The sequence below is a fragment of the Ambystoma mexicanum genome, chromosome 11 (assembly GCF_040938575.1).
Source record: "Ambystoma mexicanum isolate Mex_15411 chromosome 11, UKY_AmexF1_1, whole genome shotgun sequence".
Taxonomy (NCBI): Eukaryota; Metazoa; Chordata; class Amphibia; order Caudata; family Ambystomatidae; genus Ambystoma; species Ambystoma mexicanum.
The window spans coordinates 1,194,402,980-1,194,430,859 of record NC_090934.1 but is presented as its reverse complement, the minus strand read 5'-3'; the positions used below and the strand labels follow the sequence as shown (position 1 = coordinate 1,194,430,859).

The 27,880-nt window shown below is 50.0% G+C and overlaps 1 protein-coding gene across 1 annotated transcript in view; it reads right to left on the bottom strand.

The window, feature by feature from the left end:
• Window positions 1-27,880, bottom strand: part of LOC138505118 (mucin-3A-like) — a 1,277,237-nt gene that overhangs the window by 784,362 nt on the left and 464,995 nt on the right. The window contains exons 5-6 of the mRNA XM_069625417.1: window positions 24,841-24,959; window positions 12,881-12,939 (exon numbers count right to left, since the gene is read on the bottom strand). Coding sequence (XP_069481518.1) covers window positions 12,881-12,939; window positions 24,841-24,959 — 178 coding nt within the window. The remainder of the gene's footprint in view (window positions 1-12,880; window positions 12,940-24,840; window positions 24,960-27,880) is intronic.

The window sequence follows — 27,880 nt, the reverse complement described above, 5'->3', positions numbered from 1 at the left end:
GCACGAGGACTCCCAACACTTGAACGTGCAGTAAAAATCTGAGGATGGCTGCCAGAGGCGGGGCTTAGGGAGAGGCCAGTCATTGGCTGGGGGCAGTATGACCCAGAGACCAGTGATTGGTTACTACTAAGAAAGACAGATCAGAAACGAAACTGATACTGATTTTTTCTATACCAAGGATTCCCGGCCTGACGACGGGGAATATTCATGAGCATGTGAATCCATGCCAGACCCCATGCTGGAGAACTGAAAGGACTTAAGGTTTACATGGAGCACGTATTAAGTGGATATTTAAATTGATTTCGTGGATATTATAGATGTTGGACAAAATGGCTTAAACGTTTTCTTTTGTAGAACCATAAAATAGCCACGAAAACATATTATATATGGGATACATTACTCACCGTAATCGTATTTCTGATGCTTGTATCTGCTTAGATTCACATGCTGTGCATAGGCCGACATCTAGTGGAAGCTGCGGAGTATTACAGTTTGTTTTTCGAAACTCGAAAATGGGCGTCGACACAGGGCGTGCCAGTAATACTATCCCTAGTGTGACGTCCACTGTACCCAAGATCCCTCACGCGTCTAGGATCCTCAGATTGTATTTTTTCTGACATGAGGTAGCATGAGGAGTAGCGTGAGTACAGATAATCCAAGCAGATAGACAGAAAGGTAAGACTACAAGCAATCATGTGCCTTCTCTCGGAGGGGAGGAAGGGTGGGTCGCATGTGAATCTAAGCAGATACAAGCATCAGAAATACGATTACGGTGAGTAATGTATCCCTTCTGAGGCTTGTGGAATCTGCTTAGATCACATGCTCTGCATAGATTAGCGAGCAGTACCAGAAGAAGGAGGTGGGATGTGAGAAGGGTCATGAGCAAACAGGTGTCTTAGAACCGCTTGTCCCACTTGTGTATCTGCCTTGGAATGAGTGTCAATGCAGTAATGCTGAGTAAAGGTGTGAATAGAGCTCCAAGTAGCTGCTTTGCAAATGGTGTCGAGGGGAACATTTGCAATGAAAGCCAGAGTGGCCCCAATGCCTCTAGTAGAGTGGGCTCTTGGCGTAAAAGGCAGAGTTTTTTCAGAAAGAGTAACACAGCTGTATACAGTTGATAATCCACTTCGAGATAGCGCCTTTAGAGACGCGATCTCCCTCTCTGCCTGTAGCTACGGAGACAAACAGTTGATCTGTTTTCCTTAGCGGTCTGGTTTTATTTACATAGTAGAGGACCGCCCTACGCACATCTAGGGTGTGTAGTTTCACCTCAGCCGAGCTTTGCGGGTTCTGGAAGAAAGCCGGAAGCTCGATGGACTGGTTTACATGGAATTCAGATATATATTTAGGTGAGAACCTAGGGTGTGTGCATAAAACCAGTTTGTCTTTGTGGATAGTAAAGAAAGGATCCTGCACTGACAGAGCCTGAATTTCACTGACCCTTCTTCTAATGGCTACTAAGAAGGCCGTTTTATAAGTCAGGTGTTTGAGACTACTTTTATGCATGGGTTCGAAAGGGGGGCCCATGAGCTTAGCTAGCACCACATTAAGGTCCCATCCTGGCGGTGGGTTAGAAATAGGAGGGTGAAGTCTCTTTACTCCTTCCATGAAGGCTTTAACTACTGGTACTTTCCACCACGACACCTTGTTATGGAATGTGGTGTAAGCCGAGAGGGCAGCCAGGTGTACTTTTAGAGAGTTAAAAACCAATCCTGCATCCAGCAGGTGGAGCATGTATGTCACAATGTTGGAAGGAGTGCAATCAACCGGGTTGATTTGTTTATTCTGGCACCAAATAACAAATCTTTTCCACTTGTCAAAGTAACAGTGCCTTGTGTTTGGTTTCCTGGATTCTTTTAGGATGTCCATACACCTCTGTGGTAAATTGAGATGTCCAAACTCTATGACCTCAGGAGCCATGCTGCCAGGTTCATTGAGTTGGGTTGCTGGTGCACTGTTTGACCTTGTAGCTGGGACAGTAGGTTGTACCAGGCTGGAAGTTTGATGGGCTCGCACACCGCCATCCTGCGTAGGTGTGGAAACCACGGTTGTCTTGCCCACATGGGAGCAACTAGGATGAGCGTCATCGATTCCTTGTTCATCTTGTACACCACCTTCCTGATGAGAGGAGTTGGTGGAAAAGCGTACGCAAACATCCCTGACCAGTTCATCCACAGGGCGTTCCCTTGGGAGTCTGGCTGGGGGAACCTCGATGCAAATCCTGGGCATTGTTTGTTTTCGCTTGTGGCGAATAAGTCTATAGTGGGGAAACCCCACTGATAGAAGAGATCTTCTACGATCTCTCTGTGAAGGACCCATTCGTGTTCTTCTGGGAGGGAGTCTCTGCTTAGAGCATCCACTAGGGAATTGAGCTCCCCTGGAACATGTTGCGATGACAGGAAGTTGTTCCGTCTGAGTGCCCATATCCAGATGTTCTGGGCAAGCTTGGACAGATTTGGCGAACGAGTCCCTCCTTGCTTGTTCAGATAGTACATGGCTGTTGTGCTGTCCGTCCGGATCTGCACCGACAAGTTTAGTACATGGGGCTCGAACGCCCGAAGCGCTCTGAATACTGCCAGAAGCTCTAGCAGGTTGATGTGGTTCTTGGCTACTGAGTGAGACCAGAGACCCTGAGCTGTGTGGTGGAGATGGTGAGCTCCCCACCCAGTCAGGCATGCATCTGTAGTTACCACTGCCTGTACTTCGGGATCGTAAAAGGGTTTTCCCCTTGCGAGATTCTCTCTTGTCCACCAGTGTAGGCTCTGTACAAGTGTTGGCGAAACGACCACTAGATCGTCCCACTGACCACTTGCCTGAGACCACTGTTTCGCCAACCATTCCTGCATAGGACGCATGCGCAGTCGTGCGTGGGGGACCAGGTAAATGCATGACGCCATCATGCCCAGTAACCGCATTGCTTTGCGTACCGTTATATGTTGACCGGACTGATAATGTGGAATTTGCAGTAGTATATTCCGAATTCTCTCTTCCGAAGGGAAGGTCAACCCTTTCTGAGTATCTAGGATTGCTCCTAGGAACTGTTTTGATGTGCTTGGCACTAGGCTTGACTTCTTCTCGTTGATTGAGAATCCTAATTCGTGGAGGAGGTCGATAATCCTTTGAATGTTCGTCCTGCAAATTCCTGGGGTTTCCCCCGTTATGAGCCAGTCGTCCAGATAAGGGTACACTGGGATTGCCTCCCTGCGTAGGTGTGCAGCTGCCACCGCCAGTACCTTGGTGAATACCCTTGGTGCTGAAGCTATCCCGAAGGGCAGTACCTTGAATTGGTAGTGGCGACTGTCCACCTTGAAGCGCAAGTACTTTCTGTGCGCCGGGAGCATGGAAATATGAAAATAAGCATCTTTCATATCCAAGGTTGCCATGTAATCCCCTTTTTTAGGAGGGGGATTACCTCTTGTAGCGTGGTCATACGGAATTTTTGGGGCTTGACATACTTGTTGGCAGGCCGTAAGTCCAGTACTGGGCGCATTGTCAAATCTTTCTTTGGCACAAGGAAGTAAGTTGAATAGATACCATTGTTTACCTGGTGTCCTGGGACGAGTTCTATCGCGTCCTTTTCTAGCAGAATGGCAATCTCCTCGAGAAGGATCTTCTGATGTTCTAAGGAGTGTACTCTTTGTCGTGGGGGATGGTTCCGGGGACGCTGCAGTAATTCTATACAATATCCTGTGGACACTGTTGACAGCATCCCATCTGACTGAGGTGATCACTTCCCAAGCCTGGATGAAGTTGGAAATGCGTCCCCCTACTGGGGTTGCGTGAGAAGGGACCCTGAACTGAGCGTCACTGCTTTGGTGGAGGCGTGCCACCTCCCTTGTTGGGCTGCCTCTGCCTCTACCACGCCCTCTTTTGTTACCCCTGCCGTAACTTTGGGTAGACTGCTGGCTGTTGTTCCACTGTGTACCCTGTCCCTGGGCATAGTTGCCTCTTTGTGAATTTTGGCCGCGTGGGCGACGAGAATTACTATTCCCCCTCAGGTTAGGGGGTTTGTTGGTTAGTTGGTTAGTTGGTTAGTTGGCCAGGGGATTTCAGTGTCTCGTATTCGTCCTTGGCGTTTTTTAGTGCGTCTTCGACCGCTTTCCCAAACAATAGATCGGGTTCCACTGGCTTGTCTATTAATGAAGCCTGAGTTTCTGTTTTGAACCCCGACTGCCGTAACCACGCATGTCTTTTGATAACAGTACCTTCTGATATCAATCTTCCTGCGTTGTCCGCGGCGTCGAAAGTTGCTTTCAATATGCAACCAGACACGGCTCTCCCTTCTGCCGAGATCCGAGCTAATTGGCCCTTTACCGGTTCAGGAGCAGAGGCTATGAGCGCCGCAACCTCTTCCCATTGATGGCAGTTGTAGCTGGCCAACAGGGTGGTGGAGTTAGCAATCCTTGCTTGGTAGGCGGACGTTGAGGCTACCTTCCTGCCAAACCCGTAAAGTTTCTTGCTCTCCTTGTCGGGAGGAGCTTCTGATGAAGATAAGGGTGTTCCAGCCCTTTTACGAGTGTTGGTAACAACTAGGGAGTCTGGTTTAAGATGTCCTCTTATATAGAGAGGGTCAGACTGGGCTGCCCTGAAAAGTTTTTCGACCCTGGGGTTGACTGCTCTGGTGAGGTTTGGGTTCACCAGGGACGGATCTATTCTTCGTTGGATGGATTTAAGGATAGGGATGGTCTGAGCGACCGGCCTCCTCTCTCCCACCAACTCTTCTGCGAAGTCCCTTTCCTCCTGTACACCGTGGGTGTCGATGTGAAAATGTTCTGCCGCGCGAGCGAGAACCTCATTAAGGAGGGGCTGGTTATCGATTGGCGAGTCGGTAACTGGGGCTTCGTTCTCTACCGGGGAATCTACTCTGTAAATTTCCTGCTCATCTTCTCCCTCCTCCTGATCCTCATCATCCACATAGTATTCTGTCCCGGTTTGTTCCTCCATAATTACAAACTCCTGGTCCCCCCCTCAGGGAAAGGCTCTCCTTGGTACCTGGGGTGTGGAGTAGAGTATGGAGTAGAGTAAGGCTGCACCTCGAAGGGTTCAGGTCCTTGGAACTGGGCCTTTTTGCTTAGGGGGATAGGATCAGTGGAACCTGAGGGTGTGGCCCCCTGAGGGTCATACGTGAGGAAATGCTCTGGATTCTTGTCGTAGAAATCAGCCAAGGAAGACATCCTTGACATTACCCTGTCTAGGTCTTCACTGGACCATAGTTTGGAACAGGGGATGGCTTTAGTAAGCAATTTAGGGGACTTATCAAGGGTACCCCCCTTGCTGGATGTTGCTCTCTCAGTAGACTTGTATTTGTCTGTCTGCTTAGGGGGGAAGGATGGTCGTACAGGAGTGGAAGAATGTGCTTTCCGCGGTTTCCCCCCCTCCCCGTGCGTGGAAAAATGTTTTCCCTGTCCCTTGGAGGCCCCGGAGACCTTCGACGCCTGGCGTCGAGGATCGGGAGAGGTATCTGTGTTTTTCGAGCGTGGGGCCTCGTTGGTGTTAACTGCAGGCTCTGTCTCCTGGAGCGCGGCCTGGGGGTGGAAGTCGTCTTCGTCTTCTGACGAGCGAACTTCCGTTAGTCTAGGGAGCGAGGCACTCCTGGCAAGAGTGGATGATTGCCTTGCGTCATGAGGCGATCTCGATCGAGAGCGCCCAGAGGACACCGAGTCGGACCGTTCTATCTGTGCCTCTTTCCGAGAAGTCGACGTCGTCGAGGTTCGGTTGGACTTAGTGTGTGAAGGGTGTGTAGCGCTTGCGTCGCCGGGGGTCTTCCCCATAGCCGCCCTGCCGGACGACCTTCCGAGGTCGGGGACCTGCGCTCGGCTGTCTTTCGACGCCGTAATGCCCTCGCCGTCCGAAAGTACGGCGTCGCTGCCATCGCTGAAGGCGCCCTCCGCTGCCATGGCCGCCTGCCTGGCGTGGTGGGCCCAACGCTTAGTCGAACGGTCCTTAAGTGTCTTAGGTTTAAACCTACTACACGCTCTGCAGTTCGCTTCAGGGTGGTCCCTCGGCAAGCAGAGATTGCACGAGGCGTGCCTGTCGACCCAAGGGTATTTGCGGTTGCACTTGGGGCAGAATTGGAAAGGCGTACCCTCCATACGCACCTAAAGGCAGCGGGCTGGTAAGTGTAGGAAATATATAAGGTGTACCTATACACCAAGAGTGAAGAGTATGTACCACCCCCCACTCTCCCTACTTGCAGGGCCGAGGCCAGCGGCCTACCAGGCCCGGGCCGAGGCCAGCGGCCTTCCTAGGCCCAGATCCGTCGTGCAGCAGCCGACGGTCGATGTCTTCTCCAGCCGTCGTCGAGGGTCGAGGGTCGACGTTGGGGTGGGGAAGGATGTCAATAAGAATTAAAATTTTCAATTATTAGCAAAAGTATGGCTAAGGCCAGGGGACTCCGCAAGATGCTTCCGACCAGTATGGCGGAAAAAAACAATCTGAGGATCCTAGACGTGCGAGGGATCTTGGGTACAGTGGACGTCACACTAGGGATAGTATTACTGGCACGCCCTGTGTCGACGCCCATTTTCGAGTTTCGAAAAACAAACTGTAATACTCCGCAGCTTCCACTAGATGTCGGCCTATGCACAGCATGTGATCTAAGCAGATTCCACAAGCCTCAGAAATATATATATATAATTTATATATATATATATATATATATATATATATATATACACACATACATACACATACATACACACATATACATACATATATACACACATATATACATACATATATACACACATACATAGATACATTACTCGCCGTAATCGTATTTCTGATGCTTGTATCTGCTTAGATTCACATGCTGTGCATAGGCCATCTAGTGGAAGTTGCGGAGTATTACCGTTTGTTTTTCGAAACTCGAAAACGGGCGTCGACACGGAGTGCCAGTAATACTATCCCTAGTGTGACGTCCACTGTACCCATGATCCCTCACGCGTGTAGGACCCTCAGATTGTATTTTTCCTGACATGAGGTAGCATGAGGAGTAGCGCGAGTACAGATAATCCAAGCAGATAGAAAGAAAGGTAAGACTACAAGCAGCCATGCGCCTTCTCTCGGAGGAGAGGAAGGGTGGGTCGCATGTAAATCCAAGCATCAGAAATACGATTACGGTGAGTAATGTATCCCTTCTGAGGCTTGTGGAATCTGCTTAGATCACATGCTGTGCATAGATTAGCGAGCAGTACCTGAAAGAGGTGGGATGGGAGAAGGGTCATGAGCAAATAAATGTCTTAGAACCGCTTGTCCCACTTGTGTATCTGTCTTGGAATGTGCGTCAATGCAGTAGTGCTGAGTAAAAGTGTGAATAGAGCTCCAAGTAGCTGCTTTGCAAATGGTATCAAGGGGTACATTTGCAATGAAAGCCAGAGTGGCCCCAATGCCTCTTGCAGAGTGGGCTCTTGGCGTGAAAGGCAGAGTTTTTTCAGAAAGGGAGTAACACAGCTGGATACAGTTAATAATCCACTTAGAGATGGCACCTTTAGAGACGCGATCCCCCTCTCTTCCTGTAGCTACGGAGACAAAGAGTTGGTCTGTTTTCCTTAGCGGTCTGGTCATGTTTACATAGTAGAGGACCGCCCTACGCACATCTAGGGTGTGTAGTTTCACCTCAGCCGAGCTTTGTGGGTTTTGGAAGAAAGCCGGAAGCTCAATGGACTGATTCACGTGGAATTGGGAAATAAACTTAGGTGAGAACCTAGGGTGTGTACGCAAAACCAGTTTATCCTTGTGAACTGTAAAGAAAGGATCTTGCACTGACAGAGCCTGAATTTCACTAACCCTACCCTTCTTATGGATGTAATAGCTACTAAGAAGGCTGTCTTATAAGTCAGGTGTTTGAGACTGTTTTTATGCATGGGTTCGAATGGGGGGCCCATGAGTTTAGCTAGCACCACATTAAGGTCCCACCCTGCTGGTGGGTTTGAAATAGGAGGGTGAAGTCTCTTTACTCCTTCCATGAAGGCTTTAACCACTGGAACTTTCCACCACGAAACCTTGTTATGGGAGGTGGTATATGCTGACAGAGCTGCCAGATGCACCTTCAGTGAGTTAAAAACCAGCCCTGCATCCAGCAGGTGGAGCATGTATGTAACAATAGTAGAAGGAGTGCAATCAACTGGGTTGATTTGCCTATTCTGGCACCAGATAACAAATCTCTTCCACTTGTCAAATTAGCAGTGCCTCGTGTTAGGGTTCCTAGTCTTTTAGGATGTCCATACATCTTTGAGGCAAATTTAGATGTCCAAACTCTATGACCTCAGGAGCCATGCTGCTAGGTTCATTGAGCTGGGTAGAGGATGTACTGTTTGACCCTGATGCTGGGACAGTAGATTGTACCAGTCCGGGAGCTTGATGGGGTCGCAGATCGCTAGTCTGCGTAAGTGTGGGAACCACGGTTGTCTCGCCCACATGGGAGAAACTAGGACGAGCGTCATCGATTCCCTGTTCATCTTGTTCACCACCTTCCTGATGAGGAGTTGGTGGAAAAGCGTATGCAAACATTCCTGACCAGTTCATCCACAGGGCGTTACCCTGGAATCCTGGTTGTGGGAATCTGGACGCGAATCTTGGGCATTGTCTGTTTTCGCTTGTGGCGAATAGGTCTATGGTGGGGGAACCCCACAGAGAAGAGATCTTCTACGATTTCTGTGTAGAGACCATACGTGCTCCTTTGGGAGGGGATCTCTGCTTAGTGCATCTGCTAGAGAATTGAGATCCCCTGGAACATGTTGCGATGACAGAAAGATGTTCCGTTTGAGTGCCCATATCCAAATTTTCTGGGCAAGCTTGGACAGATGTGTCGAATGAGTCCCTCCCTGCTCGTTTATGTAAAACATGGCTGTTGTGCTGTCCGTTCGGATCTGCACTGACAGATTCAGCAGGTAGGGTTCAAACATCTGAAGCGCTCTGAATACTGCCAGAAGCTCTAGCAGGTTGATGTGATTCTTGGCCACTGAGTGAGACAAGAGCCCCTGAGCTGTGTGGTGGAGGAGGTGAGCTCCCCACCCTGTTAGGCATGCATCTGTTGTGACTACCGCCTGTATCTCGGGATCGTAAAAGGTTTGGACAGATTTTCTCTTGTCCACCATTGAAGGCTTTGTACCAGTGTTGGCGAAACGACCACTAGATCGCCCCACTGACCACTTGCCTGAGACTACTGTTTCGCCAACCATTCCTGCATGGGACGCATGCGCAGGCGCGCGTGGGGGACCAGGTAAATACAGGACGTCATCATGCCTAGCAAACACATTGCTTTGCGTACCGTTATCTGACGACCGGCTTGATATTGTGGAATTTGCAGTAGTATATTCTGAATTCTTTCCTCTGATAGAAAGGTCAACCCCTCTTGTGTGTCTAGGATAGCTCCTAGGAACTGTTTGGAGGTGCTTGGCACCAGACTTGACTTTTTCTCGTTTATTGAGAAACCCAATTCGAAGAGGTCGATTGTATGTTCGTTCTTCAAATCGCTGGGGTTTCCCCCGTGATGAGCCAGTCGTCCAGGTAAGGGTACACCGGGATTGCCTCCCTGCTTAGGTGTGCTGCTGCCACCGCCAGTACCTTGGTGAATACCCTTGGAGCCGAGGCTATACCGAAGGGCAGTACTTTGAACTGGTAGTGCCGACTGTCCACCTTGAAGCGCAAATACTTTCTGTGCGCTGGGCACATAGAAATATGAAAATAGGCATCTTTCATGTCCAATGTTGCCATGTAGTCCCCTTTTTTAGGAGGGGGATTACCTCTCTTAGAGAGTAGTCATGCAAAACTTTTGGGGCTTGACATATTTGTTTGCAGGCCTCAAGTCTAATACTGGGTGCATTGTTAAATCTTTCTTTGGTACAAGGAAGTAAGTTGAATAAATACCCTTGTTTACCTGGTGTCCCGGGACGAGTACGATTGCATCCTTTGCTAGCAGATTGATGATCTCCTCGAGGAGGATTCTTTGGTGGTCTAGAGAATGTGTTCTTTGTCGTGGAGGGTGGTTCCGGGGACGCTCTAAAAGTTCTATGCAGTATCCTGCGGACACTGTTGACAGCACCCATCTGTCTGATGTGATCCCTTCCCAAGCTTGGGTGAAGTTGGAAATGCGTCCTACTGGGGATGCGTGAGAAGGGACCCTGAACGGAGCGTCACTGTTTTGGTGGAGGCGTGCCACCGCCTCTACTGGGGCTGCCTCTACCTTTACCCCGTCCTCTCTTATTCCCTCTACTAAAACCTTGGGTAGACTGTTGGTTATTGTTCCACTGCGTACCCTGGCCCTGGGAATAGTTAGACCCTCTTTGGGAATTTTGTCCGCGTGTGCAGCGAAAATTGCCATTACCCCTTTGATAACGGGGTTTGGTGGTTAGTTGACCTAGGGACTTGAGTGTTTCATACTAGTCCTTGGCATTTTTAAGCGCGTCCTCGACCGCCTTACCGAAGAATAGATCTGGCTCCACCGGTTTGTCTAACAATGATGCTTGTGTTTCGGCCTTGAATCCAGACTGCCGTAACCAAGCGTGTCTCTTGATAACAGTACCCTCTGCTATCATCTACCAGCATTATCTGCGGCATCAAAGGTTGCCTTTAAAATGCAACCTGATACGGCTCTCCCTTCCGCTGACACTTGTGCCAATTGGCTCTTTAGGGGCTCTGGGGCGGAATCTATGAGTGCCGCGACCTCCTCCCACTGGTGGCAGTTATAACTCGCCAGTAGGGTGGTGGAGTTGGCGATTCTTGCTTGGTAGGCAGAAGTGGAGGCAACTTTTCTGCCGAACCCTTAGATTTTTGCTCTCCTTGTCGGGAGGAGCTTCTGACGATGACAAGGGTGTTCCTGCCCTCTTGCGGGTGTTTGTAACGACTAGGGAGTCTGGTTTCAGATGCCCTGTTATATACAGTGGGTCTGATTGGGCTGCCCTGAATAGCTTCTCAACCATGGGATTGACTGCCCTGGTGAGATTGGGGTTTACCAATGAAGGGTCTATTCTTCTTTGGATGGATTTAAGGATAGCGATGGCCTGCACAACAGGTCTCCTTTCTCCCACCAACTCTTCGGCAAAATCTCTTTCCTCTTGAGCACCCTGGGTGTCAATGTGGAAGTGGTTTTCTGCTCTAGATAGGACCTCATTTAGGAGGAGTTGGTTGTCGACAGGGGAGTCAGTAACCGGTGGTTCCTTATCTACCAGGGAATCTACCCTGTATATTTCCGGGTCGTCCTCTTCCTCCTCTAGTTCCTCATCGTCCCCATAGTAGCCTGTCCCAGTCTGTTCTTCCAACATGCTCAAATCTGTATCCTCACAAAGGGAAGGATCTTCTTGTTTCTGAGAATAAGGTTGCATGTGGAAGGGATCTGAAGACCGTGTTGTTTCAAACCGGGATTTTTTACTTGGGGGGTGGGAGGGTGTGGGGGGAATAGGATCCTTGGAGCCTGATGGAGCCGACCCGTCGGGGTTACAAGTGAGAAAATGTTCGGGATTTTTAGGATAGAAATCTGCCAATGACGACATTCTTGACATGACTATCTATGTCCTTACTGGACCACTCTCTTGAACTGGGAATGACTTTGCCTGGGGGAAGTTTCCCTGAATCATCTATAATAGAGGAGTGCGACTTATCTGTCTGTTTGAGTGGAGTGCAATGTTTCTGTGGTGTGGAAGTAGGCTGAGACTGCTTCCTCTGTTGTTTTCCCCCCTCCCCGTGGCTGGAAGAATGTTTGCCCTGCTTCTTTGGGCCTTCTGAGCTTTTCGACGCCTGGCGTCGAGCTTCGGTAGTGGTGGTACTATCCTTCGACCGTGTAGGTTGGGATTCGGGAATGGGCGTTAAAGTACGCGTCGTTGAAGGCACCCTCCGCGGCCATGGCCTCTTGACGCCTGGCGTGGTGGGCCCAACGCTTTGTGGAACAGTCTTTTAGTGTTTTAGGCTTGAAACTACTACACGCTCTGCAATTTGCCTCGGCGTGATCCCTTGGCAAGCAGAGATTGCACGTGGCGTGTGTCAACCCAAGGATACTTGCGGTTGCACTTTGGGCAAAATTGGAAAGGGGTACCCTCCATACGCACCTTGAGGCAGCAGGCTAGTACGTGTAGGAATATATATATATATAAGAGAATATATAAGAGTGTAGAGTATGTCCACCCCCCACTCTCCCTACTTGTAGGGCCGAGGCCAGAGGCCTTCCTAGGCCCACTCTGTCGTGAAGCTCTCGACGGTCGCCTTCTTCTCCGGTTCGGCATCGAGTGTCGAATCTCGGTGGCTCGACGTTAGGATGGAGAAAAAAGGGGTAAATAACACAATATTTTTACAAAGAATGGCTAATGCCAGGGAACTCCGCTGAATGCTTCCGACCAGTATGACGGAAAAAACAATCTGAGGGTCCTACACGAGTGAGGGATCATGGGTACAGTGGACGTCATACTAGGGATAGTATTACTGGCACGCCCTGTGTCGACGCCCATTTTCTGGTTTCGAAAAACAAACTGTAATACTCCGCAACTTCCACTAGATGTCGGCCTATGCACAGCATGTGATCTAAGCAGATTCCACAAGCCTCAGATATATACAGCAGCAAGCTCATGTCTCAGGAGGATAATGCAGCACTAGGAGCATAGATAAACATACTGGAATCCAACAAGTTCAAGTAAAACATCAGAAAAAAAACTCTCTCGTTATCCACACCCATGCTCAGAACGTTCCCATTCATATCAGGCTAGCAGGTGTGAAATATTGCTGTAGTGGACTAGAGGAAGATGGTATCCAATAGGGAGCTGCAGTCAAAATTATTTAAGATGAAAGTTGAGCAAAAGTAAATATGCAGAAATTGATGTTAAAAGAGACGTTCATTTCTTAGAAAAATATGCAACACATGTCAGAACTGCTTAAAAAGAACCAGACTGACCTGATGTCCGTCAATAGAAATTTCTCCAATGCAATTATGGGTGCCAGAATTTGAACCACCTGCAGTTGGGGAGGGAAACAAAATAGTATGGTTATTTTGCAGAGGAGTCTTGATCGATGCAAGCCACCGAGTTTTTCTATTCCAAAGAAAGGGCCAGATCAAATAATTTTCCTTTACTGCCAGGCCAATCAGAAGAATATTTTTAAACAGATTCCAAAACACAGCACTCAAAACGTGGTCATTTATTCAAAGATTTGACAGAAATGCCTTTTTGAATAAAGCACACAACTTTTCCTGAAGATGCTCCAAATGTCATGCAGTGAATAACCAAGCAAAGGATGGGGGAAGACTAACCAGGCACATTTAGTCCCTTTTTCGTACAATGTGGAAAAGGGTCTACAAATGAATGAATAACAAATCTCTGGTAGACTTCATGCTCTAATGTCCAGAGTTTAAAGGCATATGGTTATCCTGAGAAGAGCTGGTTTATTGGATAGGGGACAAAATAAGAGGGTGTTATGCAGTCATGGAAGAGTTTCTATGACCTGCATATTGATGGCTACAGGAAGGCAGAGTGAAACCTAGGCAGATCTAGAATGCAGCCTGATCTTCTCAATAGCTGCACATCGGGGAAATGCAGTCACGTGCAGCATTCAAATACCAGTTCCATACCCGAGAAAATATTCTGCATGAGCACCGTTAGCCTTTATAAGTGGTTTAAGTCCAGAATTAAGGCACACAAAATCTGTGATTATGTAAATACTCAGAACAATGGCATGCTAAAGTTAAACTACTTGAAGAGATCAACAAGCTACTGTATAATCAGACACATGGTCTCATGGCACTGTCTATTGACAAAGCTGCTGTGTAGGACAGAAAAAGGTTGGCAATACCAGAGGCAGAATGTAACATGCATTGATAGCTTTTCAGAGCAGTCTGTGTAAAGGCAGAGCCACTTTGTCCCAAGTGAATGCCAGACAAGACTCATAGGAGAATTTTGCACACTTTGTTGTGGCATTTTCATGCAATGCAGTTATGAGTGGTGGCCACTTTGGCCCAAGTGAATGCCAGACAAGCCTCATAGGAGAATTTTGCACACTTTGTGGCATTTTCATGCAATGCAGTTATGAGTGGTGGCCACTTTGTCCCAAGTGAATGCCAGACAAGCCTCATAGGAGAATTTTGCACACTTTGTGGCATTTTCATGCAATGCAGTTATGAGTGGTTGCAAAATCCTAGTGAAAAAGACGTCCCTCCCCTCCTCCCGCACAGACATTTTCTTGAGCGGCTGGGCAACCTGAGAAGACCCGGAGTTAATTGCATCCTTCTTCGCATGGTATTTTTGAAATATGGGGATCAAGCGAAGTAGAAGGGGTCCTTCGCTCCCATATGTACACCAAACAATGCTATCCTTGATTTTGTCAACCGTTTAATGCATAGCCCAATTCTGAAATTATTTCATCACACCAATTCCCCAAAAGAACAAGTTACTTTCTTACCTGGTAACGTTCTTTCGATGGGATGGTCCGACGACGTATTCCATATCTATGACAGGTAATCACCACAGCTGTGCTGCTTCGGAAACTTTTCCGGCGTCTGCGTCGATACGCCGACGTCGAGGACCTCCTCCGACGTCCGACGTCATCCGATGTGATAAGTAGGACGCACGACGCCTGTAGCCTCAGTTGTAGTTTTTTCCCCCAGAACGTGTGACAGAAGTCAACTGCCAGTCAGACACAAAGCCTTGCGGAACGTAAGCTGCAATCGCAAAAGAAATTCTGCAGCGGGGAAGGCAGGGCGGGAGCGATATGGAATACGTCGTCGGACCATCCCATCGAAAGAACGTTACCAGGTAAGAAAGTAACTTGTTCTTCGAGGGGATTGGGTCCTCCGACGTATTCCATATCTATGACAGACTCCCAAAGCAGTACCAGAGCAAGGAGGAGGGAAAGAATTTATAAACAAATTTAGAATAGCCAATCAAATAGCAGAGCAAAGGACCGCCTTGCCAAAGGCCAGATCCTGCCCTCTGATGGAATCGAGGGAATAATGCCGTACAAATGTATGTACTGAAGCCCAGGTGGCTGCATCACAGATGTTGCGAATAGGAACACCCCTCTGCAGGGCAGTAGATGCAGCCATGCCCCTGGTAGAATGGGCCCGCAAGCCAGCCGGTGGGACCTTACCCGCCAAGCGGTAACACTCCGAGATGGCCAAAATAATCCAGCGGGACAAAGTCTGTTTCGTCACAGCTTGCCCCAAACGCTTACCAGCGTAACCAATAAAGAGTTGATCGTCCACTCTGACCCGGGACATGCGTGAAACATAAAAGCTTAAAGCTCTCCTAGGATCAAGCCTATGGAGCCTCTCCTCTTCCTTACCAGGATGCGGAGGAGGATAGAATGCCGGAAGAACAACCTTCTGGGCTAAATGAAATTCCGTCACTACCTTCGGAAGAAAAGAAGGACGAACACGAAGGACAACCCTGTCCTTGTGGAAAACAGTGAAGGGTGGCTTAACTGAAAGTGCCTGTAACTCACTCACTCTGCGAGCGGAAGTAACCGCAACTAAAAACACAGTTTTCAGAGTTAACAGCCTCAAAGGGCAAGAATGTAAAGGCTCAAACGGAGCACCCATAAGAAACCTAAGAACAAGGTTTAAATCCCAACCGGGCACCAGGAAAGGTGACGGAGGGAACACATTAGTGAGCCCTTTCAGAAACTGTGAAATTAAAGGGATCTTAAAGTAAGAACACTCATCAGACGAGCGCTTAAAGATGGACAGCGCTGCCAGGTAACCTTTAATGGTACCCACTTGCAAGCCCCTGTGGGCCAAAGAAAGCAAAAAGGACAGAACCATGGGGATGTCACATGCAAAAGGATCCACATTCCGAACTCTGCACCAGTCGCAGAACTTACGCCAACGGTACAGAGACTTAGTTGCTGGCCTTCGGGCCGAAAGCAACACCTCCATCACGTCTTCAGGGAGGTCCCAATCCCTATACCTCAACCTTTCAGAAGCCAAGCGTGAAGGTTGAGGGATCTGACCTCTGGATGGAGAACCAGACCCCCCTCCCGTGAGAGCAGATCGTCTCGGTAGGGAAGACGACGTGGAGGGCAGATGGACAAGTCGAGAAGGTCCGGGTACCACGTCCTCCGAGCCCACGCCGGAGCAATGAGGATCATCCGGGAACCGAACTTCCGCAACCTCCGCAGCACTTGCGGGATGACGGGGACTGGAGGAAACGCGTACAGCAGCGGGAACGACCAATCCACCACGAACGCGTCTCCTAAGGCCCCTCTTGGAGGAAATTCCCGCAAGCAGAACCTCCCGCACTTCCGGTTGACACTGGAGGCGAAGAGATCCACTTGAGGGGTCCCCCAAAGGGCGAAGATCTCCAGGAGAATCTCCTGAGCCAACTCCCACTCGTGAGAGATCGCGCTCTGCCTGCTCAGAGCGTCCGCCGTCACGTTTTCGACTCCGGCCAGATGAACTGCCGAGACCGAAACTTCCTGCTGGATGGCCCAGAACTCGAGCTGCATCGCCTCCCTGCACAGAGGAAGTGACCCTGCCCCCCCCCCCTTTTTGTTGAGGTAGTGCATGGCCACCGTGTTGTCCGTCAGGATCAGGACATTCCTTCCTCGCACAGTCGGCAGAAAAGCCTTCAGGGCTAGCCTGACGGCCCTCAGCTCCAACAGATTGATATGGAGTCTGGACTCCGACGGAGACCAACGACCGCTGACTGTCAGCTCGTTGGCATGAGCTCCCCATCCCGTGAGGGATGCATCCGCCACGATCGTCACCTCCGGCCAGGGAAGCCAAAATGGAGCCCCCTTCATCAAGTTGCCTTCGACGGCCCACCACAGAAGGTCCTGGGCGACCGAGGGCGGCACCTGAATCGGGTCCGACATCCTGCCGGAGGACTGCGACCATTGCATCTTGAGTGCCCACTGCAAAGATCTCATGCGCAGGCGAGCCTCTGGCACCAGAAGAATGCAGGATGCCATGAGGCCGAGCAACCTCAAGAACTCGAACGCTGGGAGCGTCTGGGCATGCTGAAACTTGTGCACCATCTGCTGAATGTGAAGAGCCCTCACCTGGGGAGGAAAACACTGCCCCAGGGAAGTGTCGAGCACAGCTCCGATGTACTGGAGCCTCTGCGTTGGCGTCAAATGGGACTTCTTTAAATTGAGGGAGAAGCCCAGCCTGTGGAGGGAGTGGCAGGTGACGGACAGATGATCCAGGACTTGCTCGGGAGAGCTCCCCCTGATCAACCAATCGTCCAGGTAGGGGTAGACGTGAATCCCCCCTTGCCTGAGATGCGCTGCCACCACCACCATGAGCTTGGTGAAAACCCTCGGGGCGGAGGTCAATCCGAACGGCAGGACCCGAAACTGAAAGTGCGAGTCGCCAACCGCGAACCTCAGGTACTTCTTGTGCTTGGGATGGATCGGCACATGGAAGTAAGCATCCTTGAGGTCGAGTGACACCAACCAGTCCTGAAGCTGAAGGGCCTGGAGGACTTGAGAGAGAGTAACCATCTTGAACTTGTCCTTCCTGAGGAGTTTGTTCAAACCGCGCAAGTCCATGATGGGTCTCAATCCCCCGTCTTTCTTGGAAATCAAAAAATAAGGGGAATACCATCCCTTGTTCCTCTCCGCTACAGGCACCAGTTCTATAGCGCCTTTCTCCAGCAGGGCTTGAATTTCCTGCGCAAGGAGCGGATCCGGACACTTCAAAGAGAGGTTCCCCGGTGGATTGTCGCGAGGCCTGTGCCGAAAGGGAAGACAGTAGCCGTGGGCTATGATCTCCAGAACCCACACATCTGAAGTAATGGCTTGCCACTCTACAAGATGCTGCGCCAGTCTTCCCCCAACCGGCGAACCATGGGACATGGCCTCATGACTGAGTAGGAGCGGCTGCGGCGTTACCCGAGGGCAAAGAGGCAACTGCCCGAGCGGCCTTGGCACCACGGGTACCCTGTCGTCCACCTCTGGTACCCCTGCGTTGGCCTCTTTGACTGCCAGCTCCTCTCGCTCTACTGAAGGATGAGTAATAGCGAAAGGAACCACCCCTCCACTGCTGTCCCCTAGGACGAAAAGGCGGAGGTTGGCGAACTGCAGCGCCCAACGACTTCGCTGCAGCTTTTGAGGTCTGCAACCTCTCAAGGCTCTCGTCAGCCTTGCTGCAAAAAGGTGTTCACCATCAAAGGGCATGTTGAGGAGCCGGGACTGCACATCAGGAGCAAACCCCGACTTCCGCAACCACGCAAACCTGCGTATCACGGTGCTCGCCGCCATGGACCTACTGACGCATTCAGCCAAGTCCAGACCCGACTGAACGGACTCACACATGGCATCCTTACCATCCTGGACCATAGCAAGGAAACCCTCCCATTCAACCCCTTCGGGAATATGTTCAGCCGCTAACGCAACACAGTTCCACAGAGTGTGCGTGAAACGTGACAAGGCACAAACGGAGTTGGCCGCCTGAAGCGCCATACCACCAGAAGAAAACACTTTCTTCGCCCAGCCATCAAAACGTTTGTCGTCCCTATCAGGAGGGATGGTAGGGTACGACGCCTGCTTTGCCGGGGCCGTGGCCGCCTGCACCACCAAACTCTCCGGAGTGGGGTGCCTGGTCAAGTAGCAGGGATCGCTACTGGCTGGACGGTATTTACGCGACAAGGATCTGCCCACCGCCGGGAGACTCTCCGGAGCAGTCCAAGCCGCCGCCACCCTTCTCTGCAAAGCCATATGGAACGTCAGTACCGGGTCAGTTGGGGGACCAACATCAAGGATGTCCGTCAGATCATCCTGCACAAACTCCCCTGGGGGAGCAGACCATCCCAAATACTCAGACACCCTAGCCATAAGGCGCCGGTACGAGGAATCGGCATGGGAGCCAGGCTCAGGCCTACAAAAGTCCACCTCCGGGGAGGTGTCCAGTCCACTGGCATCATGCAGTGACTGCCTCAAATCGTCAAACTGACTATGGCCCGAGACAATTTCATCAGGCACCAGACTAGGAACCAGGCCATCAGAATCCTCATCCGCCTCCGAAATAAATTCCAGGTGGCGAAAAGGCACCCGAGAGTGCTTGCTCTTAACCAGAGCCTTCCTAGGGGGTACACCCGTGACACGGGGCACCTCCGACACGAAAGACCGGCAACGGCGCCGAGAGGATCGGCGTCGACGTCAGATGCAGCGCCTCCAGTATCGGCGGCGTCGACACAGCCCTCGAGGCCGGAGCCCCGAGCGTGTCCCTCGACGACCTGAACGTCGACGGCCTCGACGACGTCCTCGAAGCCGGAGCCTCGAGAAAGCCTGTCGACGCCCTCGACGCCTCAGACGTCGACGTCTTCCTCGAAGACTTCACAGGAGCACACGGTCTCGAACGCGTCGAGGACCGGGACCTGGAACGGGTACGGCGAGAACGAGCCTCCTTGTCCGAACGGGACCGCTCCTGTGACTCGTGCCGACCACTCTTGCGAGCGGCGTCTCTCGACCTCACACGGCCGACCCCACTCGGGGGCGCGGACGGCTGAGTACCCTGCAACTCAAGAATCGCCAACATTTTCTTCCCGAGGGAAGCCCATTCCTTCGGCGTCGCACGGCTGGTGGGGTAACCGACGTGCCGGGCAGAATCCTCGGAAGAGGACCTGGAAGGCGACCGGTGACGGCGCTTCCGAGAATGCCTCGAAGAGGCTGAGGAGTGGCGAGACCCACTCCTAGAAGAAGACCGACGAGACTTCCGACGATGACGCGGAGAGTCACCCCTCGAATCATCCGTCGAAAGCCCCGCCGACTTCGACTTCCGGGGCTTGGACACCCGACCTACCGACAACTTCTTCTTACGTTCGCGTAAGGCTTTGGACGTGAGCGACAGGCAGTCAACACAGTCATCCGTGTCGTGGGCCTCCCCGAGGCACCAGAGGCAGGCGTCGTGCGAGTCAGTCACCGACATCTTCGACCCACACTCCCCGCACTTCTTAAAGCCCGGACGCGGGGTTGAAGACGAAGTGGAAGACATCGCCGAAATTCACAAACGAACAGGTTCGAAGAACCAGAAAGAACAGAACTCCAAAGAGTCGAGGCTTAGAACCGAGAAACACGAAGCAACACGTTCGCGGAAAAAACGGAACTGAGGCTACAGGCGTCGTGCGTCCTACTTATCACATCGGATGACGTCGGACGAGGTCCTCGACGTCGGCGTATCGACGTCATCGACGCAGGACGCAGAAAAAGTTTCCGAAGCAGCACAGCTGTGGTGATTACCTGTCATAGATATGGAATACGTCGGAGGACCCAATCCCCTCGAACCTTTTCTTTTCAGAAATCCCACTATCCTCTAAAAAAAAGAATTCACACACCAGCAACACTTTGCCCTTAAAATGCGTCCAATTCATCACAGCCTTCAACAATGCCTTTGGCTCTACATCCCTTACAACATATCCTTGCTGACAAGTAGCCATTGCATCCTGAATACTTCCGTCATTCAAATTTAGGTGCGTGACACCAACTGTGCATCCAACATTATGTACTGCTTTCAAGTGCTTTTGGCTAAAATCAAATTTAGGTGTGCTTCCGATTTGTTAGTGATCTGTAAATCTTGGCACTTCCTGCGTGATCAACGATTCTATTGTTGAATAGTGCTTCTGACACACACACCCTACCCCCTGCACCCCTTGCTATCCTCTGGCTACCCCTGGCCCCCTTTTCTCTGCCCCCATAGTGCTCTCTGTCTCCCCTACCTTTTTTAACTGCTTCTCCATCTCCTATCCTGCCTCTCTCAAAGTCTGGAAGGAAGACTTTACCACACACCGTGGGTAATAAGCAGCGCTCAGATACCTGAGGGTTCGTAGCGCTATATAAATGCGAAATATTTTTTTATTAAGAAAGTAAAGGCATTCCTGAGTGCCAAACCTTGTTCTGCCAATCAAAGACACCTACATCAATGCATTCTCCGGAAAGACCATCACTGACATTCTCTTAGCTGTTCCTTCTTCTAACTTATGGACCTCCCATATGGTCTCGTTCCTCTCACCTGTCCCCTCCTCACCCATTACTGGTGGCACCAGATGGGAAGTGCTCTTGGCTCACTTCGCATCCTCCAAATGCACTATTAATGTTTATCATAATGGTGCTATCGTGGCCAAGGGCTCTTAGCCCAACCTCTGCTTCTTCACAGGCGTATTCCTCCTCTCTTCAAATTGACGCCCTTCCCTCATACCCACTCTCCATTCCCCCCAGTGGTAGCACCCCATTCCTGTGCCCCCCCATCGCAAATCTTTTAAAGGGGGCATCAAGCTCCACTTCTCTACCCTTAATTCTGGCTCTATCAAACACTCCTCTGACACCATCATCTCCTTGAAGACCTCAACGTCTTTGCTCTCACTGAGAAGTGGTTCAAGGCCAGCTCCGTCACTGATTTTGACACTTGGCCATGAGAGCTACAAGATCCTGTCCAATCCCAGGACCTCCCGGCCTGGTGGTGGAGTGGCTCTGATCTTCCCTGAGTGGGTTCCTGCCTCCATCATCCCCACTCAAACCTACGCCTCCTTTGAAAGTCTTGCTGCAGGCGGTCTCACCTACTTTCTCTGGTACTCTTGCTACATCTAGAGAGCCCCATACAATCCTCCCTCTTTTCAGACTGGGCCGACCTGTCATCCTCTCGTCTTCACTCCTTCACCCAAACTGGTCTTCCTTGGGGATTTCAACATCCATCTCGACTCTTGATGTGGCCCCTGTTCTTATGCGACCTATGCAACTCTCTTTCTCTATCCTTCCCCCTGGCGCAACCCACTCTGCCGCACACACCTTGGATACTCTCATATCAGAAGACATCCTTCTCTCTACCCCTCTCACTACCCCACTCTCCTGGTCTGACCACATCTTGACCTACCCTGTGCCCCAACGCCTCTGCTTGCAATGCCAGTCTCCTTCTCAGTCATTCCACTGATTAAGCGTGTGTCAGTCACTGCATTTGCCTCTTCATTCATCCCTGCTCCCCCTTCATCAGACTCTCCTGACTCTGTTCTAGCTAACCTCCATTTCTCCATCTCTAACACCCTGGACATCCTTGCCACAGTCATGAGGATCTGCATGAAGCATGCCTCCAAATGAGGTACGACTCAGACTAGGCTGCTAGTGCAAAGCGGAAACAGCCGGCATCTAGCTCATCCTCTGACAAACTGGCCTGCCGCCTACTCCAAAAGGCAATACCGTCCCTCCATCTGCTCCAAGAAGATGGCTCATGTCCAAGCCCACATCTGTGGAGCCACCAATAACACGGCTGAGTTCTTTAAAATCTGCGAGTAACTTGTCAACCCTACCATAGTCTCCTCCCCTCCCCCTCGCTCCCAGGCCGTCTGCTCTGCACTGGCCGTCCACTTTTCCTCCAAAGCTCTGGACATCCTGTCCTGTCATCGGCTGACCTCTCACCCCCTCTTCTCTCACCTCCCTTGGCCTCCCAACCTCCTTCCCCACATGCTCCTCTTTATTCCATTGCACCAGAGATCTCTAGAGTTGTCTGCTCTATGAAAGTCTCCTCCAAACAGGTGCTCCCCTGTTCCTCCAGAAGCATCAAGGAGAACACCCCCTCTCTCGCTCCAGCCTTGGCTAAACTCTGCAACCACTAATTTGTCACTGGCTCCTTTCAAGCACTCTTCTGCACCCTCTCCTAAAAAGGCTGTCTGCTGACCCTTCTTGCCATCTAATTATCTCCCTAATTCTATCGCCCCTTTTTTGAGCAAACTCATGGAGAAGCCGACCACCCCCCAAATGACCCTCCACACAGAAATGGCCTGCTGCCTGCACAACCACCAGTCCTGTTTTAGGGCTGCCAGAGACGTGGGAACTGCTCCCCTGAAGACCTACTCTCTAACCTGGACTCCAACACTCCCTCTGTTCCCATACTCTGATTTCTTTTCTGCTTTTGACACAGTCAACCACGCCATCCTCAAACCGTCTCCATGATACCCTAGGCCTCAGACTGGGCACTGGACTGGCTGACCTTCCTTTCAAACAAACTTCCCAAGTGCAAATGGGCCCTTTTCTCTCCTCCACCTCAATCTATACCTGTGGCGTCCCTCAAGGATCTATCCTATCACATTGGCTCGTCAACATCTAGCTGGCCTCACTGATCTCCACTTTATGTCCTCATGTCTAGTGTCAAGCAGATGACAAACAGCTCTCTTTCAAGTTGCTTTCCTGTACCTCCACCTGCCTCATACAGGACTGCTATTCAGATATGGTGCTCTGCCAATGATCTCTGCCTTAATGCCAGTAAGGCAGAGATCCTTTTCATTGGGATGTCTGCACCTTGTGTCTGTGTGCATCTGTCGGTCTCGCTCTCGATGCACCTCCTCAGGGGGCACTGTACCTTTTCCACACCTTCCCCCAGAAGCTCATCTGCAGAGCCCTGGTTCTCTCTAGGTTAGACTACTGCAACAGCCTCTTCCTCAACCTACCTCTTTCCTCCCTTCAGCAAATTCAGAATAGGACGGCAAGGCTTGTCCTTGGCCTCAAGCCCAGGGACCACATCTCTACAGTCCTATAATCTCTCCATTGGATTACAGTGACCGCAAGGATCAAATTGAAGACCCTTTGCATCATCCGCAAAGCTGTCGCGGGCCTCTTTACATCCATCTTTCCCTCCCTAAATAACTCCCAGCCAAAGTCCGTCCGTCTTCTAGCTCCAACTCACTGCAGGTCAAACATTTCTCCAAACAGAGTGGGGGAGGTAGATCCCTTTCCTCGGCTGCCTCCTACCTCCCCACCTCAGACTTGAGCCGGATCTTCTTCAGTGCCGGAAACTTCTCAAGAGTAACTTTTCTCCTCTTCCTTCCCTCTCCCCCACCCTTGCAAACTATCTGCTGCTGTGACTGGGGCCTGGTTCCCTCAGAGTCATACAGGGGTCAGCCCCCCCCTTTAACAGTCCCCCCAGCATACTTTGCCAGCATTTGCCCCGGGCTTGGCGTGCTATACAAATAATAAACTAAACTTGCCCTCTGATCCCTTCCCAGGACTAGCTCAACTTGGTCCTCCCTGTCCACTGCACTCCTCTCCCCCACACCCACCTCCCCTGGCATTTGCCGCCTTAGGCCACCCAACCTTGGGGGTACCCCAATCCTGCAGTTCTCCCTCTAGCCCCTCCCCCTTGCACTTACCACCGTGTCACGCACTTCCACGTTAGGATTGTCAAAGCCAATATAACTTTTTGTTCTACTTTTTCATTCCCATGCCCCCTTCACCCACCCCCCACCCCCCCGCCCATCTTGACAAGGCGCCTGGAAACACGTATGTCCTAGTCATTCCATTAGAAACATTCTCCATAATTTCAAGATTTGAGAACAATGAGTATTTTCACAAACCAGATTTCACTCAAATTATGCCAGGGTGTATACCTACATAAGTAAAATTGCCCACACTCTTTCCATCATCACAACTACTGTTCCTTTTGGCCACAACTACCTTCCTCTGCATTGTTGCATCTCACTGCCTATTGCATCATCCAAGTAAACTCCCTGCAAATTGAATCTTTCACAATCACAGTTCAATAACTATTCTCTAGCTAGAACACATACCTATGCCCAGAATACCAGACCTAATGCACAACCACCAGTACTACAATCCACCCTTTGCATCCTTTCATTAATAATGTACATTTGTCAGCACCACACTTCTCACCTTATTACCAAATTGTTCCAATCATATCCACACTTCATACCATCTCCTATCTGAATTTACATCTTCAATAGGCCAGATGGTCCCTGGAAAAAGAATTCCAGTTTCTTTCCAATCTCTCAACACCAGGTACACTAAAATATGAATGTGTGCAACTTCCGTTGAATACAGTATAGCATCAAATTTGTCACCAAGTAATTGCATTCCAAAGTTCGTGTAGACTCCATCCTTCCCTAGAACCACCCCCCAACCCGACAATTTAAATTTTCTCACCTCATTACAGAGAAGTTCAAGGGGGCTGTCTGGGTTCCTAAGCGGTGCAGCAAAACCCATTCCCAAAGTTAGAAATGAGATGGACATCTTTTCTGGCTCAAGGTTCCTCAGCGAGCGACCTTTGAAGAGAAAACAGGAGTGGCTTATTTAATTTAAAAAGCAATAGGCACACATGAGGGGTGGAACCTGTATATATTTTAAGAAGGCATAAATATCTTAAAATGAGATCTAAGCAAAGATGACGTTTTTTGAACACCCAACCAAGATTGGGACAGTAAATTAAAAACGTTGTACATGGAATAAATGATAGCATCAATAGGTTTGCCACCAACTTTTGATCCACTTTAAAGAAATATTTACACAATTTATCACCATAAAGGGGCATTCCTGTAGATGAACATTCCGATGTTTACCTAAAATGGGCATAGACCGCTCAACAAAATGGTACTGGCTGAATGTTTCGCATGGCAGCTGTGCTGGATGAAGGCAGGAAACATTCAAGACCAGTTCGGTATCTGTGGTGTAGCCTTGTTTAAGAATCCCGTTATGTTTGTTTATTGACCTATTATGTACCCTGCCTCTTTGGATAAGGTTGGGATGGTCGATAGCTGTTTCAATGGGAAAGAAGGATTTGCATTGCGCGCAACATATTGGTGACTGAAGTAGATGCAATGTTGCAATCTGGTATGTATCTAGTACAGTTAAGAACGAGGTGAGTCATTTTGTGTATAGTTGATACATTTTAGATTTGCATACATGTAGCAACATATTGAGAAGTATGCAGAGAGTGTGAACACAATGTAGCTGTGTGATGGGCAATGTAGTGCCTAAAGTTGGAAGGCGGGGAGCTTTATATGAGCACGCAAGAGAAGAGATTTACTGATGAGGGAACCATTGTGAAGGGACACAGTACTCTTGAGCACACATGCAAAGACATACACGGGTGGGTTTTCAGGGAAATGTGTTTGGGACAGTTGGGAAACAGGGGGTACATGGTGAATATAGGGGAAAATGTGGGAATGTTTTATACTGCAGGTTCCTAATAGCTGGGGTTCGTGTGAGCCACAGAAACTGGGGTTGGTGAGTAACGTTGCATGACCTGTAGAGTTGGCTGACTGAGGTCGAAGCATGTGGCGCATGGGTGGGGGGACTGCATTCGGCTAGCTGGGATATCAAATGGTCAGTTGCGGCAAGGACGAAATTAAGTGCTAGTGGGTCATAGGTTTACGACTTGGTGCTGATGTGGATAAAATGAACAAGTTACTCCTTACCTGGTAACGTTCTTTCGATGGGATGTTCCTCCGACGTATTCCTTATCTAGGATATTTGTATCTCCAGCTTGCTGGCCTCGGAAAAAACATTTTTTCCCCAGTAGATGGCGCTGTGTGTCGACATCGGTCGAGTAGGTGTTCGACAGCCACCGTATCGACGCCGACGTCATCATGCCTATAAATGGCCACGCGCAGCGTCCGTTGCTCAGTTCCGTTTTTCCGCACTCCGTGTGCCTCGGAATACCGTTGCTCAGTTCGTCAGTCGAAATATATTCATATTTCCTTGGGAAAACCGACTCGTACTCGACGACTCCTCGGTCCGGTTTCAAAAAATGCCGAGACTGTGGGAAGAAAATGTCGTTGACGGATCCTCACAGGATCTGTTTGTGGTGTCTGGGAATCAAACACCAGTGTTCGGAGTGTGAGGAATGCCTTTCCATGACGGCAAAAGCCTTGAAGGAGCGTAAGGGGAAGCTCGAGAGTGGTAAGTCAGTTTTAACTTCCTCGAAAGTTTCCGCGGTAGAGTCGAGACATTCGTCTCCTCACCGTCGAAAGCATTCTCGGTCTAGGTCTCGAAGTGGCTCCCACCACTCGTCAAGGGCTAGACACTCAAAAAAGAGACGTAGAAGATCTCCTTTGTCGTAGTCTTCTAGTTCCCCTGAAAGAGTACATTGCCCCACAAAACACAGCTCTCAGGCTGAGTGGGAGGAATTCAGAAAAAGATGCTAAGCGTCTTTGAGAAAGCGGCCTCGACCCCCTCGAAGTCAGCTGAGAGGGATAACCCGGGTGAAAAGCCCAAAAAATCTAAACGCTGCGAGTCGAAGCCCCCGGCGAAAGAGTCGACCCGAAAGTGCCATGAGCCATCGGGAAGTAAAGCATCTTCAACACCATTGTCGAAAGCCCCTTCGAAGCATAGATCGGCGCCATTGACGCCGTTATCGAAGGGTTCTTCGACACACCCGCCGATCGAGTCAACGCCGATAAAAGAAAAACCCACGGCTACTCCACAGCCAACGGTTACACCGAGAGCCTCCGACACGACATCGAGAACGTCGTCGACATCCTCGAGCAGGATTCCGATCCTCTCGAGTTCTTCGAGGCCTCTTCCAGTTTTCTCAACGCCTTTGTCGGCGCCTTCGAGGATTTTTTACAGTCTACTGGGGAAATTTGTTTTTCTTTTCCCCCCAAAGCCAGCAAGCTGGAGATACAAATATCATAGATAAGGAATACGTCGGAGGACACAATCCCTTCGAAGTAATATTACTGAGAACATGGGAGTTTATTATTCAGCGACCAAGGTATTCCGGCCACATGGAAGGGTTGACTTGAGACCAGGTAATAAAAACGGTGGAAGAGGTGCTTAAGGGCAGAGGTGGCAAATGGTTTATGTGTTTCAATTAGTTTTTCTGGGAAATGACCAGAAATACCTGGGATGCCACCAAGTCTGGGTGGAGAAGAGGTTTATCAATGGTTCAAGGAAGCTTGTTTAGGTCTCTCCCTCATATTGATAGTGCTCTTGTTAAAGCCATGTGCATCACACCTGGGGTTCAGAGATCCGTGACCAGATGGAACTTGTAATGAATTTGGATTGTTGTAGGTGAATATGTCATTTGTGATGTCATGACGGACTATGCAAAAACCCCAAAAAGAGGTTATACTTTAAATATGAGATAAAGTAAATGTCTGGTGGAAAGCATGGTGGTTAGGTGAATGTATCCAATAAGAGAATGGGAACTTAGGGGGATTAGATTTCCTCATACATGGTTAGA